This window comes from Sturnira hondurensis, unplaced genomic scaffold, assembly GCF_014824575.4.
Source record: "Sturnira hondurensis isolate 20B ecotype Veracruz unplaced genomic scaffold, ASM1482457v3 Scaffold0014384, whole genome shotgun sequence".
In the NCBI taxonomy this organism is placed as follows: Eukaryota; Metazoa; Chordata; class Mammalia; order Chiroptera; family Phyllostomidae; genus Sturnira; species Sturnira hondurensis.
The window spans coordinates 41,134,084-41,152,376 of NW_028087015.1; the positions used below are offsets into that span (position 1 = coordinate 41,134,084).

At 45.7% G+C, this 18,293-nt stretch overlaps 1 protein-coding gene across 3 annotated transcripts in view; it reads right to left on the minus strand.

Moving 5' to 3' along the window:
- TTC33 (tetratricopeptide repeat domain 33) overlaps positions 1-15,792 on the minus strand; it is a 30,066-nt gene extending 14,274 nt beyond the window's left edge. The window contains exons 1-2 of one of the 3 annotated variants that reach the window (XM_037063229.1): positions 15,702-15,792; positions 11,302-11,523 (exon numbers count right to left, since the gene is read on the minus strand). In XM_037063229.1, coding sequence (XP_036919124.1) covers positions 11,302-11,522 — 221 coding nt within the window. In that variant the 5' untranslated portion in view covers position 11,523; positions 15,702-15,792. The other 2 variants (XM_037063227.1, XM_037063228.1) reach the window with 2 other exon arrangements.
- Between the last annotated feature and the right edge of the window lie 2,501 nt (positions 15,793-18,293).

An 18,293-nucleotide genomic window follows, 5' to 3' on the forward strand; every position in this document is an offset into this window, starting at 1 on the left:
CCTCTGAGTAAAGAGAAGCAAGCATGGTGGGCCTTCACCTCACCACTGCTGGCCTGCTGAGTCCCCTCCGCCCTCATTTCTCCCTCGGCTCTGCCTCTCCGCCCACTGGGCAACGCCACCCAGGTCCCCCTCCTGGAGCTCTGCAACATGGGCACACGATAACACCGACGGTCTCTCACAATACGCTCTCAGAGGGCATAATGCAGACGCGCTCCACGGCGCATCTCCCATCTCCACACCAGTGTGGAGCACGCTGGCTGACCCGCTGGCTGACCGAGCCCTCCTGCAGCTGCTGGCCTGGAAGCCTGAGCAGATTAAAGGCCTGCTCTGAAGTCACCGTGGTTAATAAGTGGCCAAAGTCTGACTCAGGCAGTCTGAAGACAGCCTTAATGGTACCCAGCTGAACCAGCACCAGGACGGAAGCGAGAGGAGGCTCCAGGGGCTGCCCTGCGCAGGCGAGGGAACAGCCTCCCCTGAGGGAGGAGCAGCTGGTGAGCGAGCCCGATAAGCACACTCATTTACCGGGAAGAAACGTCCAAGCATTCAGCCACTTTGCCCCCAGTTAGATTTCTAATTTACTAGAACTCCAAGTTCAATGAGCTCTACAGTTATCAGCATATCCATTTAATAAATATTTAGTGAGCACGTACTCTGGGCCAGGTAGGACTCTGAGAACCGAGGCTGCAGCATTCAACAAGACTCAAATGGACCTAGGGGGTGGGAACAGGTGGACGAGGGTACCGAGGGGCTAATGGTGACGGAAGGAGACTCGACTTCAGGTAGTGGACACAAGGCACAATACACAGATGACGTACTGTAGAATTGCACGCTTAAAACCTACGTAACTTTATTAATCAATGTCACCCCAATAGATTCAGTAAAATTTATAAAAGATAAGACAATAAACACAGGTTAAATATGGTAAGTGCCATGATAAAAAAACAAAAACAAAAAACGGAGTGATGTGATAGGAATGACCAGGCGACTGCGCAGAACGCACGTCAGGAAAGGTGTCCCGGAAGGCATGTGAGGAGGTGTGATGTCAAAAACGCCTCCACCAACTGAGGGTCTGGAGAAAGCTCACTCCTGACAAGGGACGGAAGGAGTCCAAGGAGACTGAACCCCCATCTCGAGGAAAGGAGAGGAAACCGCCAGCACGGCTGCGACAGAGGAGGACGGCGGGGGAGGTGCAGGAGGCAGGCCACAGCCACAGTCACCTAGGGACCAGCGGGCCTTGGCTATGAGGATGGATTTAACGGGATATGTGGTGAGGAACCCGGAGAGTTTTTATGGAACAGAGACACCAACTGATTGACATTTTGAAGAGATCAGTGGGGCCCAAAGGAGGAGAGTGGATGGTAGGTGTGTGTGAATGCGCACAAGAGACCAGTTAGCAGGTGACACAGGTGACCTAGGGAAGCAATGACAGATTGGACCAGGTGACAACAATGAAAACAGAGGGAAGGATAAAGGAGATTTAGACAACATTTCTTTCCTTTAAGATTTTTATTTACTTCTTTTTAGAGAGAGGCGAAGGGAGGGATAAAGAGAGGGAGAGAAACATCAGTGTGTGGTTGATATTTCTCAAACACCCCCTACCTGGGACCTGGCCTGCAACCCACATGCCCTGACTGGGAATTGAACCAGCGACCCTTTGGTTCACAGGGTGGCACTCAATCCACTGAGCCATACCAACTGGGGCTAGACTATGTTTAAAAAATAAAGTTAACTTGGATTGGATAAAGGAGTAAAAAAAAGAAAGAAAGGAATCCAGGTTATCATCCGAATCTGAATATCCTGGGAAACAGTCAGGCCTAAGCTAAACCTCTGTGGGGAGGAGAGAAGCAAGGGTGAGGGGCAAAAAAGAGAAGAGAGGCAGGACGGAGGAAGAATAAACACCAGATGTATGTCAAACTGGAAACAGTTTCAAAAACCAACCCCCATGATTGCTAATCTTGCAGAACTTCTGAGAGACTGCGTGACACCTGTGTCTTGGAAACAGTCCAGTGCCAGGAAGGAAAAAGAATATTTATCTGCAGGCTCCTGGGCAGTCTAACACTCCTGGGTGTGTGACCCAGGGTCCCCACAGGTCCCCACCGCCAGCGTGGAGGTGGGCTGGCCTTTCGTTGTCAGCACCACATGTGGGGTTCGCTGGTCTCTGAGGACAGCAGCAGCTGCCCGGACTTCATGGTCTCAAAGGGGCAGCAGCTGGAGGTGGCTGGGGAAGACTACCTCTGGCCGGCACTAAACCAACACAACTCCTGGTACTTGGGCTTCAGTAACTGGGTAAAGGGAGAGGACTTTTACTGACACAGGGAAGACTAGAAAGGACCAGATGTTTGGGAGAAAAATCAAGAGTCTTGTTCAATACATGTTAAGTCTGAAATACTAATCAGACACCCAAGTGGGTGTGAGCAATCATCGGAGACCAGAGTCTGGGATTCGATGGGAACGGGGCACGGCGGAGGGGCGCCCGACAGTCACGGGTCTCCAACGGTGCTGAAAGCAGGAGAGCTTGAAAGCAGGAGAGCGTGTAAGTTGGAGGAGGGAGACTACACGTGGAAAGGACAAGAAGCACAGGGCGTTCTAAGCAAAGGAGACTGAGGGGCGACACGAACAAAGAAAAAGCACGACAGCGCGCGGATCCGGGAGGGTGTGTTGCGGAAGGAAGGGAGTGGTCGGCTGTGCTCACCGGTGAGACGTAGGGAAATGAGCCCAGGGCCACAGGACTGAATGTGACAAGGTGGAGGCCACGTGATCTTTGTAAGAGTAGGTCAGTGGGTTAGTGGGGACAGAACCCGACAGGAATGGACCGAGAAGGTGACTCATCAAGACGTGAGTTTGTGCAGAAGCGGGGCAGAGAAATGGGAGGGCACGCGGAGTCGAGGGGAGCTTTTACGCGTGGGTGCTCTCGGGAGCGCTGGCGCACCAGTGAGAAGGGGTCAAAGGAGGGAGCAACACACATCGAAACGAGGACCGCCGTCAAAGAACACAGCCATACTGCCACTCAAGAGAATGTGTGTCACGCAGCCAATCACCCTCCAGTTCACTTCTACACAAAAGACAAGTTCATGGTAAATTCTAATTATGTTCCTGCTTCATACAGACACACTAATTTTCAAAGAAAAAAAAAAACCAACCACTTAGCTACACAATCAAATACCGCCATCTAGTGGTTGAAACCTTAGAAGCCGACAGATCAGAGTTAGAACCCACACTGTAACCATTGACAAAGTATATCCCAGTTAGTAATAATTCTAGAAAAAGATGTTTAAACAAAATACCTTACACAAAACTTTAACACCATATGAAACACACCAAGCACACATAAAATCCTAAAATATAATATCTAAAAATAATAAAACGCATGCACTGAGAGCTAACTAGGCACTAGAGGGCATGCTAAAGCTTTTACAGGTACTTGCTCTTTAATCTCCCAGACGTAATCAAATCTCACCACTTTACACCTGAGAACTGAAAACTGACACTTAAAAAGTTAATAATCTGACAAAGTGTATACAGACAGAAATGCCGAAGCCAGGATCTGAATGGAGGTAAAGGGACTTCCAAACCCACACTCCAACAGAAACTCACTACACCACTGCCACACAGCACCCGGATTAGCGAGACATTGAGGGTAATGAGAGTAAGCCAGTTGGGGGTCACAAAGAATCTCGAACACTACGAGGCAGAGCTCCAGAGTTTAAAAAGCATCCCACTGCAAACCGAATGTTCTAAGCATGGGTACAGTTAGGTACTAACGAAGCAAACTGGCAGCAGGAGGCTGACGCCAGAGAACCAGGCCTCCTCCGGAGGAAGGATGCCACAGACACACTGGCTCGTTCTCCTTTTAATGTGTTCAGGCAACTCTCCATGTGCCAAATGCAACCAAATGAGAAAACACTAAGGGTGAAAAAAAAGGAAGAAAAAGAAAACCACGAGGGGCAAGAGAAAATACCCGGGACACAGAAGTGGCCCCCTCCTGCTCTGAGCAATTTCCCCAGACGCGCCTCCACCTCTCCACCACTCTAAGGACTATCACCCACTCCATGTGCGAAGCTGCTCCATACTTTGTCGCACGTCATCCTCACCACCATTTCATAAACACACACACACAAAAACAGCCCCGAAAGCATTACGTGACTGTTACCATCCTCCGAAATGCTAAACTGAGGCGGCGAGATTCGAACTCCAGATCTGTGAGTACATGCAACTGCAAAGTCCCGACCCACCCTCCAGATTGAGACTGGGACTTCTGCCACCACGCCCAGAGCACAGGACACACAGAAGAAAGCCGACTCGGTGGTGAAACGATCAAGACCCCAAATCTGCAACATCCAGACTGAGAGTTTCATTCAAATCTAAATGGTTCCTTCCATCAATTAACTTATGAATAATAGCAAATATAGAAAAAAACACATCCTAAACATTTATAGAAAGATATAAAATAAATAGAAAATTAACACTTCAAGTTTGTTTCTTTTAATCAAACTTTGGTTCACTTTACATAACAAAACATGTACCTATTTAAACCCTACTCTTTGCTGCATTTTGGCAAATGTACACATCCACATACATTCTACAACCATCACAAAAATGAACATTTGTATCCACCCACAAAGTTCCTGTGTCCTTTCTCAGTCACACCCCCTCCAGTTCCTGGTCCACACAAGCACTGATGGTCAGTTACTACAGATTACATTGTCTCTAAAGAGACTTGCACAGATGAAATCAGACCGCATGCACTCTTTCTGATTTCTTTCTGTGAGCATAGTGATTCTTGAGTGCATCAATTATTCCTTCTATTGCTCACTAGGATACCACTGGATGGATATACAAGAATTTAATTACCCATTCACCTGGTGATGGACGTTTTGGTTCGTTCCAGTTAATGACCGCTATGAATAAAGCACTAGGAACATGGTTAGATCAGTCTTTGCATGAACATAAGTTTTCATTTCTCCTGAGTAAATATCTTGGTGTAGAACTGTTGGGTTGTATAATAAAGTATATGTTTAACTTTGTAAGAAAGAGCCAGACTGTTTTCCAAAGTAGTAAAAACTCCTTCACATTTTCGTCAGCAAGGTATGAAATTTCAGTTGCTCCGCATCCTCACCTGACATGTCAGTGTTTCCAATGTTAGCATTCTGGTGCTTACAGAGTAGTATGTTTTCATTTAAAATTCCCCAATGGCTAATCACGCTGAACAGCTTTACATGGGCTTATTGGCCATTCACCTATCTTCTTTGTAAAGCTTCTGTTCAGGCATTTTAATGGGATAGTTGTGAGAGTTCTTCATATACTCTAGGAGTAAGTCCTGTGCCAGATACATATTGTAAATCTTTTCTTCCACTCTGCTTGATGTTTCATTTTCATAATTATGCCTTTTGATAGCCAGAAGTTTTCATTTTTGATCAACTGACCAAATATATGAGTCATTTCAGTACCTTATGTTCTTTTCATTGTCCTACAAGGTCTGTCCACAAAAAGTCCAGCCATTGTTAGTATAATGAGAACGGTTTGCATGACATCAATGTAGCCTGGCAGCCAAGGCGAGTGGACTGGAGTGTGCCTGTGTGGCAATGACAACTTCACTGCACTAGTCAGTGGGGGTGGCAGGCAAGGGAAAAATATTTTCCATAGTGTGCGGCTGGATATTTTCTGGACAGAGCAGGTATATATGTCTATCCTTACACTAATAAAGTGGTACTTCGGCACTTCTCGTTAATTTGTTCTAGAACTCGTGACGAGTGTCCAAATCGGCAAGTACCTAATGAAGCATTTTTCCTTGTGGAGCACCATCGTGACTCATACAAGGTCAAGCAAGTGCAACGAATGGTGAGCAAGCAGCAAGTGCCAAAACATTTTCTTCTTGTCAAAATGTACAAGTAGCCCTGGCTGGTGTAGCTCAGTGTACTGAGCGCAGGCCTGCAAACCAAAGGATTGCAGTTCAATTCCCAGTCAGGGCACATGCCTGGGTTGCAGGCCAGTTCCCACGAGGGGACACACAAGAGGCAACCATACATTGATGTTTCTCTCCTTCTTTCCTTCCCTTCCCCTCTAAAGATAAATAAATAAAATCTTTAAAAAAAATGTACATGTACAGAGTTTCACAAGTTTGGAAGCTGACAAGTACTGAGGCGTGACTGTACTATAAAGGTCCATCACTCAAGAATGTCGTTAAGTGTTGGAATAAAGCAGTATAAATTCCCTAAGTATGTTTTGTTCCATAAAATTTTTTGACTAGTCTAGATTCTTTGCATTTCCATGCAAAATTTACAATAAGCTTGTCAGTCACTACAAAAACAAGCTTGCTAGAATTTTCATTAGAACTGCATTGGGTTTACAGAGCAATTTGGGGAGAACTGATGTCTTTACAAAACTTACTCTGATCCAGGAACATGGTGTGTGTGTATACACACATATACATATACAAAACACAATTTAGATAGGTCTTCTTAAATTTTCAGTGTACAGTTCTTACACACACTTTGTTGAGTTATTTTCCTAATTATTTTGTTTTGGAGTGGTCACTGTAAATGGTAGTTTTTAAAAATTTCAATTGCCAACTACTTCGTTTTATCAGCACTATTGGCTTATGAGCCTTTTATGGACCGTATGGGATTTTGGGGCTCTGTTCTGACATGCTATCCCTTTGAACCCTCCCAATCCGTGTCTAAGCTCTGCTAGGACAGGCGCAGAGAAGCCTTCCCTCCAGGACAAAGTGCTCCCCTACTAAGGCACAAGGACTCCATGTGGACTCCAGCTAATGTCCCTGGTGACCTCCAAACCCTTTACTCTGTGTGGTTCAAGCTTAAACACCTACCTCTTTGGTCTACATAAACTCTAACAGCAGTTCAGCTCAAAACGCTCCAGTCTTTTTACCTGGATTTGTGGAATTTTCCCCGCAGTTGAACGGCCTGATGTTCAACAACTGCTCAAGGGAGCCTCATTTGGATTTCTGAAGCTCTGTCTTGAAGTAGGTACCTCTTGTCAGGGACACTATTCCCCAAGCCCAGTCCCCATGCCCTGCGCTCAACAAGACCCTTGTGGTATATCTGGTTTCCCCATCAAGTGCTTATACCTGGCAATTGCCTTCGTGCAGAAAGTAAGGGGGGTGCAGGGATCGCCTCATCTGTGTCCCAACCCTCTATGCTGACTATCAGCCAATGTTTGAAAACAGATGTTTCACAGCTTTTGACCAATTTTCCAGTTGTGCGGGGCTGTCCAGGTCAAGTTCTTGACACTGTCTCCTGGCTGCAGGTTGAAGACCACACCTAATTTTTAAAGTATTTTTGTATCCATCACTGGATTTCAGCCTCACAAGAACCCCACAGAGCAAAAATATAACCAGTGAGAAAATATATTACCAAGAAAGGATACAGAATAATTGAGAAATTGTAACAAAAGTATCAATAATTGCTAATATTTATTGAGTGCTTACTACGTGGCAGGCACCATATTAAGTACTTTACATAAGTAAGTTCATCGCATCAGTGCGATGAGATGAACTTACTTATGAGATAGGCATTTTCTACAGAAGAGGACCCTTAAACACAGGCAGGCTCAGTACTTCCCTAACATGACAATGCCGGTCAATGTGGGCAGGACGGGGAAAAGGAACGAGCCACCTGGCTCTAAGTTCCAAGCCCTTAAGCCACTATACTGTGACAAGTATGCTGTTATTTTCTATTGTATACACACAAGCCTTCTGCACACAAAACAACTTGGAGGACAAGGGGGAAAGGTAATGGGTTATGGGGAAAGGAGAGACCTAGAAAAGAGCAATGATTCTCAAGTGCCACATTCTCACGCAGGGGGAGCACAGGAAAATGGTGTTCTCGAAGGCCCTTGTGGTTGGGCTATAAAATAAAATGCATTCTCAGAATCCCCCCAGAGATACCATGTAATAAACGACAGTTAATCCACAGAAACCTATTTAACCAACACACAGCCCAAAATAGCAGCTTTATCAACAGTCCGTAAATACATGCTGAGAGCCTCGTAGGTGCCACCAATTGTCCTGAGAGCGGAAGACACAGCCCAAGAGTCAGACGAAACCCTGCTGTCCTGAAGCTCGTGTCTCTACAGAAGACAGACAAATAACACGTAAAGAAAGGAAGGCGTGAGGAAGGTGACTTCAAAAGGAAGAAGTGTTAAAAGGAAACGGTCAAGGCTGCCGGAACCCAAAGAGGGCGTGTTGACTCTGTTTTAGACTGCGAGTCACGAGTCACGGCAGGGCTCACAGGAGACAGGACGAGGGAGGAGAGACCAGAAGAACGAGATGATGGACATCGAGACCAGGAGTTAAAGCTCTTCATACGAGAATTACAAAACAAAGTTGTAAAAGAACTGCATTCAAAAACACTGGGAGGCCAGAGGTGCTGAATGTAGTAAAAATGAGGGTGGTTTAAGATAAAGTTGATTGAAAAAGTAAAACTGAGTTTTATTTTTTAATTTTATTTCACTATTTATGCTTATTTCCAACTTACAGTATTTTCAATCAAGTGTAATATGCTCTTACGTACTTCAAACTGTCGTCTCTGTTTATTCCTGGCAGAGCCCCTGAACTACTCAACCCCACCAGGCCTCTCTAACCCGCCCGGTCGCTCTCTAAAGCTATGTGCACACCGCTCCAAAGCCGGTGCTCATGAGCAAAACGAGGTAATGAAATCACAGTGTTCTCCATGCAAAATAAAGCACCCAACCCTGCCGATTTTAATGAAATGACTCAATGTTTTGATGTGGAAGCAGAAAAGCCGCTTTAACTGAGGCGTTACTCTGTGTACCCACGAAGCCCTGACCTCCGCCACAGGAAACTCCGAGGGGCTCCCGTGGCAATACCAGAATCGCTCTTCCCTTCCACACACCAGTGTGGTCTAGAGAAAAAGGCAAAAACAACAAAGGTAATGAACTTGGAACAGTCATTTACAAGAATTTCTAAGATGTTTCATGGATGTTCTGAAAGTGATTTCATAAATGTGGGAAATTTACAGTTGTTTTTTTCTGACTAAGACAGAATGGTCCATCTCATGAAGTTCTACAAGACAAAAACCCTTGTGCCTAAAGTACCTGAAGTTGTCCTTGACTGTTATTCATTTTCTACCCTGCTTTCCCAATGTGACATGCTGATATATTACAGCTTCAATATTTTATGTTTTATAGTAAAATATATTAATAAAAGATTACATGAGAATAAAAAAAATCAGACCTAGAAACTAAAATGTTGGTTCTTCAACTTTGACCCATTTATGACAAAAATAATTAAGAAATCTAACCACCCAACCAATTTGGAGGGAAAAAAGAACAAAATAAAAAGAAAAGTCATAGTACTTGTTCAGCCCTACTGCTTTTAATGGCTCAAACTCTTCAAGACCAGGTGGACAGAAGATACCAGGCAAAGCGTCCTGGCCAAGTGGTCGATCCCCTCGAGTTGAAGGGTACCCCATCCTCCCGGCAACCTGTCCATATGCTCCTCCTGCTGGGCATACGGTCGTCTTCCCAAAGTCCTGTCTTCAGGGCAAATAAATCAATAGCTCTCATGTCGTTAACTGTAATTTTCCTAGTATAAAATGTTTTCTGCCCCACAGGTAAACGTTTCACGGTTTTTACAAAATATGGCTCTCAGCAAATATTGCAGCAGATAGACTGACACAGGGTGACATCCTCCAAACGGATGCGTGACAAGAGCCCAGCGTCAGTCAGTGCCCAGTCCAACACAGGGTGAGGCACCAGCCTTGCCCCACACAGGCTGACCCACGATGTTCAATTAGAATCCAAGTCAACGCTCGACACTTAACTTTCAGTTTACAAGAAACACAGGGGACAGAGAAACAAGTTAAGGAAACAATCAAATAAAAAACTGGTCTGGACCCTTCAAAATGTCATTGTTAATGGGGATCAAAGTAGGGGACCCAAGTAGACCCTAAAGAGATAAAAAAAACACCATGTAAAGACACTTAGACGAAAATGGGAAAAATCTAAATGTGAACTGGCTATCAGATTACAGAACTGTTACTTTTCATAGTTTGACAGCTACTACGTTTGGTAGAGAACACCCTCAGTCTTGGCAGAGGCATGCTGAGTTAGGGACCAGGTGGCACATCTGCAACTCACTTTCAAATAAACCAGCAAAAAATCCTAAGTACACAATTACATGTGTATGTGTGTACATGTGTGTGGGAGGGAGACGAATAAAGCAATTATTAAGAATCTTTTAATCTAACGTAAAGGACAGCAAAGAAGATACAGTCAATAATATGGGAATAGCTATGTGTGGTACCAGGTGGGCACTGGGAACAAAGGGGGGACACTCTGTAAAGTATGTGACTGTTTAATCATGGAGCTATACACCTGAAACTGATACCAAAAAAATACTGAATATAAAGTGTAATTAAAAAATAAAGTTTTAAAAAATGTTTGGGTCCAGACATAGGGGATTCAAAAATTCTTTCAACTTGAATATAGATGTGAAATATGTTTAAATAAAAAGTCCTTCTCTACCTCGAATAGAATAGAATACCCTTCTATTCTTTTTTTATCAATGGTGTAGTTTTACTTTTCACACTGAGATTTTTGATTCCTCTGAAATTCATTCTGTACGTGGCATGAGATAGAGACTGGTTTATTCTCTTCTACATAAAGCTTTCCCTGAACGACCTACTAAATGATTTGTCCTTTCCCTAGTGACTCTGGAAGAGGATTTGGTTCCACTGAAAGAGCTAAGTGGAGGAAAGGGGAAGGAATAAGTGAAGCAGGGAAAACAGCAAGAAAGAGGGAAGAAAGGACACCCATGAAGGAAGTATTAGAACTTAGCTGAGAAAGGCCAAGGGAAAATGAAGCTACTATCCACTTCCACACTCACTTAAGTATACAAGAAGTCAGTGAAAAAAATAACCGAGAACCTATTTTAAAAAATAAACACACAATCAAATCTATTCAGGAAACACCTAAATTTTGTGATTGGTACTATCACAAAGAGAACGTTTCCAGAAATTACACAGTCTCCTCCCAATCAGTAAATTGGATTACATTATACTGAGCATGTACTCCACTTAGAACAAAAGGGGGGGGGGTGGTAAAGCATTATAAGAAACATTATAAGCATCTTGAAGACTTTTTTCTAAACTTTGAGATTCTATCAGAACATTTAAAGGTGACTTTAAAAACTGTTTCTTAAACTCGGCGCCTAGGTCAGACATTAAAAACAGGAACTTACAGAACTCGTACCTCTCTGTTCCTTAAGGCAGCAAGTCAGGAAGTGCAAACGCTCTCTACGCACCACGTCTAAATAAAACACACCTTTTGTTTTCAGCCAGGCTGGCTCCCTCGTCCCTCAGTTGTTTGCTTTTCTCGGCACAGCCTTCCAGGAGCACCTCTTTCCGGCGTTTACTGGCGTGAAGCCAGTTCCCTTCATCACTCTCCGGGGCATCCTTGTCATCCGCAGCTTCGGCTTCAAACTGCTGGGAAGTGACCTTTGAGACCTTCTCACCAATTTTCCTCTTCCATCCAAAGGAAGCCATTCTGGAAAGTGACAAAGAAACAGCTTTAAATTTCAAACTTGGCTCTTTAGAGAAGGATGCAAACTAGATCAAGAAGGAATAAGGATCTGACTACCACTGGTTTTTTTTTTTAAGATTTTGTTTATTTATCTTTAGAGGGGAAGGGAAGGAGAGAGGGAGAGAAATATCAATGTATGGTTGCCTCTCGTGGGTCCCCTGATGGGACCTGGCCTGCAACCCAGGCATGTGCCCTGACTGGGAATCGAATTGCGATCCTCTGGTTCGCAGGCCCGTGCTCAATCCACTGAGCTACGCCAGCCAGGGCTCTGTTTTTTTAACTCTTAATTAACCAGTGGCCCTAGGAAACACTCATCAAAAGCTGACACCAAGAAAGACAAGTGGACATTATGCATCTTCTGATGGAAGTGACACTCCACCCATGATGGACTCTGTCCAAAACTTCATTCTGAATCAGATCTAGCCCCCAGATGAGCATGCAAAATAATATGAGATGCAGACAGGAAAAAAAAAACAGAAAAATAAACGAAGCTGGTTTCTTCAAGAAATAAACTGTCAGGAAAAAAGCCAGAGGGAGGAAGACTGGAGGGAAGCCCTAGATTACCAGAGACCAAGAGATACGGTAACTAAATAGAGTAAGTGGGTCTCTTTCAGCTTCGGGTTCAAACAAGCCAATGGGGAGGAAACAAGGGGAATCAGAACACGGATCTAATATCTGATGATATTAAAGAATAAGTGGTATTTTAGGTGTGATGAACAATATTATGATTATGTTTATTTGAAACACCTTTACCTTTTAGGAATACAGGCTAAAATATTTCACATGAAATTATATGATATTTAGGAACTGTTTCAATGTAACCAGTGGGGGTTGGGGTACAGCAGAGGAGAAACAGATGAAAAGTTTGCTGTGAGTGCACAGCTGATCAAGTTAGGTGACCAGCACATAAGATTCCTTATACTTTTCTCTCTCTTCATGTATGTTCAACATTCTCCATAATAAAGTTTTTTAAAGATTCACATCTGGCAAATTCGCAGTATTGGGTGAATCAAAACAATAACAAGTGTTAAACTGTTTTGCAAATCTGCAATGATATACAAATGTAAGAGATAAAGAAGAATAAAAGCATACTGCTGGAACAAAGTGAAAGAAAACCCTGGAAGAACTCAACAAACATTTACTTAGAGAAGGGATTTATGAGGGATCCAAGAACTCTTACTAACTACATGGACGGGCTTAAAAATACTGAGAAACCCGTGGAATTTTTATATAATTTTGTATATACCCGTGTGCATACTCTAAGCTCCCCAAGAAGCTTAGAGTTCAGCTGATCAACTTGAGGGATAGGAAACCCAATCACCCCGGAAGTCCTCATAAAACTACCAAAGAAAGGTACTGTGGGAATAGGGGAGAGAGAAAAGTGAAATACTGAATTAGTTCTAACAGATATCAAGGTCTTCACTACTGATTCCCACCTGCAGTGTGAGTAATCACTAGGATGAGGGAGCAGAACAGGGGAGCAGGGCTGTGAGGCTGCTCACCGGGAAGGGCCTGAGATAATGACAGAACTTGGAGGGGTAAGAAAATTGTGAATTATGCACCTGAATTCTTTTATTTTAATATTTTATTTATTTCTAGAGAGTGAGAAAGAAAGAAACATCAATATGTGGATGCCTCCCATGCACCTCGAAGTGGGGACCTGGCCCACAACCCAGGCATGTGCCCCAACTGAGAATCAAACCATTTTCATTCACCAGCAGGCACTTAATCCACTGAGCCACACCAGCCAGGGCGGATGCCTGAATTCCTGATGAACATGAATAAGTGCCAATACCTTACAGCCACCGAGAAGTGTGTGGAGGCTGATAAAGGTGACCCGGATGCTTTACGGTGCTTTACAAAGGGGCAGGGAGTTTTAGACAAACCCAGAGGACACTAGGGAATTAGGACAATGTCCGACTTTCTCCCTAGACCCATTATAATATGAGAGATGAGACTCCTATGTCTGAAGATGACTATAAGTAACTCAGGGGGAGAACCAAGAAATGGTTGCAGATGGAAGTGTGGTTACTATGGAACAGAAGTCCAGAGGCACAGACTGAGGACAACGAGAGAGAATGGATCATTAGATAAGTCTCACAAGATACCACGGTAGTTCAAGATCAGACAGAAGGGTTGTGTTTATGACTGTCCTTAAAAGTGACAAGAATAAAGATGATTTAGTTTCCTGGTTTCAAGTTTCCGAATGGAACTTTGTGAGGCACCCTAGCCCTATTCCTACAGATGGACACCTGGTGTGCTAACTAAAGGCAAATTACATCACAACTCATCGGTCAGGTCTGGAGATTATTGGCAGCAGGGGTTAGGGTAGGAGGAAAAGGAAAAAAGGACAGAAAGACACACATGTATTTTTTAAAAATTAATACTTCATTTAGACTCCCACTACCACCCCCCATCCTCCAACCCACACCATTGTTACAAATGCTGAAGACAGACAGGTACAGGTCAAGGCCCCAGATGGTGGTTCTCAACCTTGAATGAAAAAGTCACACTCCTCACTCCCTCAGGCCCTTCTGCTATTCTTCTCCAGAAATCCTAGAGATCAAAGGCTGTGGAGGTCAGTATAATAGGCCTGATGTCCCCTATCAGTTGTCAAGTTTAGCCTTGAAGAGAGGGACAGGAATACATTCCTCTTGGACAAGAGCTAATATTGAATGAAAACTATAGGCAAGTTCAAGGGAAGAAAAAAAGGAAATGACAAATTTCATACCCCCAAGCTTCCCATTTTTTAGAGAAATAGGAAGCTAGTCACCCATGCCAAGTAAAGGGAAAAGAACAGATCTAAGACATGACAAGAGAAAAGGTCTGAAACAGCCACTGTGAAGGACAGGAAAAGCAACTGTAAGGCATGCCAAACAGTATCGAGGGTGCAAAGGTTAAAAAGCACCGATCTCTGACCAAAACCAATAGTACAGTTTTATACTTTCTTCAAAATTGCCTGGATACCACAATTACCCTTTGCAATACAAAATAAGTGCTATCACAGAGTAAGCAGAAGACGCGAGAATGTCAGAGAAGAAACACTTTGGGTACAGTGGATGAAGAATAAAAATTAGCCAGGTTTTTAAAAAAGACAGGTGAGTCCTATAACATATACAACACACTTCCCCCCTTGGAAAATTTAACACTTCCAATTGATTCAGATATCTTAAATAATACACGTTTATTGTTCTTCTAAGGCGATTTGAACATTAAATTAAAACTTCTTGTAAAGCAGACTTTCTTGAATCTGTAGTTAGATGCGCAAGGCACCAACACCCCAACCTTTGTATTTTCCACCAGGATAGAAAAACCGTATAGATAAATCATAATCAAACTGGTTTCATGTTAAATTCATAAAACAACACAAAACTGTTTCAATCAGAATCGTATTTAATTAATGCCATTAAAATTCTAAGCAACGAGGTTGCGTTCTACATTCTTTTGCTGATACAATGAACCCTACAGTAGGCACTGGATTACTGCTGCCGGCGTGACAGTTCGCCCAGGCCCCAGCCTGAAGCTCGCCCTCGCACTGTCGGGAGGGTGCAGCACCGGAGGCGAGAAACCGCTGGTTGAACACGGCCAGGAAATCAAAACAGAACTCTTCTGGGTACAGCATGTATTCGGGGGTCAGGAAGTCAAGAAACGATTTACCCGAAAATGTCACCGCAAGACTGAAGCCAGTTATTAGCGACTTCCCTTCATTTTTCACAACAATAAAAATGTGCCAAGTTCATCAAAGCTGCCCGGAACATCCCCGCGAGCTCTCCAGCCCCGCCCTCGGCCGCTGACACTAAGCCCCAGGTTCCGCTCCTCCCACCGCTAAACCGCACCGACTGCCAGAAGGTGCAGGAGTCGTCGGAGCGCGGCTTCTGGGAGGGCCGGACTCCCAAACTGCTCGTCCCTAGACACCTGTGGTGTCCCGGCTATACCACAGCTCCGCTAAACCTCAACTGCAACTTCTGAAGTACCTTCTCCCCTAAGCACGAGTCCCACTCGCCCCCTTTTCCTGCCCTTCCTCGGGTTTCCAGCCCCAACCAGGCGGCCTCACCTACCTGATTCGATCCCGTGTTTACATTCCGCTTGACCTTTGCCCACCGGAAGCGGAAATCATAATGCCCGACCTCCGACCTGCCTACCTTTAACGCAGGGGCTTCCAAGATAAGAAGTTGGCTGACCCCACAGCGTCCCAACCGTCCGGAGAAATCCGCGGGGAAGAGGCGCTTCTCAAAGCCTTTTTTAATCCTCCAATCTCTTCCCCTGGACCACAAATCCCAGAAGTCGCTGCGGCCAACCCCACCCCATTACCCTCTGGGGTTTGTAGTCCAGGCTACCCCGGCTGGGGGCGCCCTCTACCGGCAGGCGGGAGTGTCGAGTGCGCAGGCGCTCGGGCTGGGAGAGCAAGGGAAACGGGCTGCGCTCGCCGAAGTGCGCTCTGCGAGCGGCCTGCGGAGCCTGACGGTGCACCGGCCAGTAGGCAGATAAAGCGGGCGAGGCACGGGGAAAATGATTTTGGGGGACTTCACTGCATAAAGATATGCCCCTGCTGTAAACGAGTTCACACCCTTGCTAATGAGGTCGGCCACGCGCAGAAGCCCGAGGCAAACAGTGAAAAGGGGTCTGGGGAGCGGATCCGTGGGTGCAGGCGCTCAACTCTGGGCTTCACGTAGGAAAACAGTGGAACCTAGAAGGGAGAATTACGGTCTGGGAAAAGAGCTGTGCTTCACGTCTTGAAAATAAGTGCGGGAAAGGCACCCAGGGAAATGTTGAGGCAATTGAAACCTTGAGATGGTTGTCACTGCAGCTGCGGGGGCGCGGCCAGACTCCCTCTGCGGCGGCCAGTGGGGAGATGGGCTCACGCGGGCGCCGCTCGGAGCTTCACCAGACGCCCTTCGCACCCACCGTCGCCGCCAGCCGTGACCTCCCGGGACATCTCCACAAGTCACCAAACGTCGCTAGAAGGAAAGTTCTGCCACCGCTGCCCCGTGGAGACCCGCCGATCCCCGAGACCGTGTCTAAGTCAAAACCGTTTTCATACCGCCAAGGAGACATCTTGGACCCTTTCCCCAACGCCGACCTGTTTGCCCAAAGCAGGGGGAGGCGTGAGTGCAGAAGCGCGGGCGCCTCCGCGGCCATCCAGGCGGCGGTCGCAGCCCACGGGCAGTCGCTTCTTCCCCGCACAGAGCTCGGAAAAGTGGTCCCTCCCCGACGGCCTTGGGGAAGCAGTGAAGATGATTAAAATGGCCCTAGCGTACAATTCTTTTGAGTGCTCTGTAGGAGGAGGGCTTACTCACGGGGTATTGGAGCTGCACCCTGAAGTGCGCTGTCCCCCTGCAGGCGCCTGTGAGATCGCCCTGCAGACCGAAGTGCCCACGGCCTCACTGGGACACAACTCCTACCCACGACGGACGGACCGGCTGGCTATTCCAGGCTTGGGTAGTTGAGGGGCCTTCTCTTGACAGTGAACAAAGGGAGCCTATTTTTTGCAAGAAAACACGTGATCGTGTTGCCAATGATAAAATTCAAAAATTGAAACAAAAACTGTGATTTGGGGGAAAATATCTGCCATAACGATCTTGACAGCTTCCCAATACTTCCTTACTTTTCGGAGATCATCTCGGGTGATAGATGTGACTTGTATGTATATGGATGGATTAAAAGGCATCAGCATTCGTCAGAGCTGCGTGAGTGAACCTGCAGATCAAAGGCAGTCCGCGCACGACCGCGGGGGCCAGCCTGCTCCTGGCACCCGCTCCCGTGGTTCCTTCCCACTCCGCATGGGGGCTGTTCGTGCTAATTACAGGACATCGTTTCTGTTCTGAATTATAAGAGACGCTAAGATGGGGGCAGTGTTTCTTAAGCTGTGTTCACTACAAACCTGCAACCCAGAGAATTCGAGCCACACTTACGGTCTGTGCGCTTTCCTGCGTATACCTCTATAAAAGTCTTATAATGCATCCACCTCCCCAAGATGGGGCTGTTTGTATGCTCTGGGGTCACATGGGCAGTGCTTGGTTCACAGTAGCCATAAGAGGGGATAGAATTCGCAGAGTAATCAAACGACGCATGAAGTTGCCCTGGCTGGTGTGGCTCAGTGGACTGAGCCCCAGCCTGCAAACCCCAAGGTCGCGGAGCAACATTCCCAGTCGGGTTGCAGGCCAATGTTTCTCTCCCTCCCTTCCCTACTTTCTAAAAAGTCTTTTTTTTTTAAAAAGTGACAACGTACACAATAGCCATCCAGAGTGAATCAATCAAAATTATTACTTCGTCAGGTCGGCAGAATCCATTTTTTGGTGTGTTGCAGAATTCTAGTAGTTTGTGTGTGCCGTGAGATGAAAAAGGTTGAAAAGCAGCCTAGCCAATGTGGCTCATTGGTGGGGGGCATCGTCCCACAGAGCGAAAGGTTACCGCTTGACTCCACAGTCTGGGCGCGTGCCTGGTTTGTGGGGTTCAGCGCCTGCGGGCGCACAGGAGGCCGCACAGGGGAGGCAGCAGGCGGACGTTTCTCTCGCACTTCCACGCACGCCTACCTCCCCCTTCCTCTCTCTCCGAAATCGGTGAGCATGTCCTTGGGTGAGGATTAAAAAAAGAGGTTGACTGAAACGCACTGGTTTAGTACAAACCTTGCCTAACAAAACCACATGGAATACGAGATTTAATTCTAATTGAATTCTACCTGTAGTGGAATTCTGACTAAATCTAATGTTAGAAGCTAGAGAGAAATGGTGGAT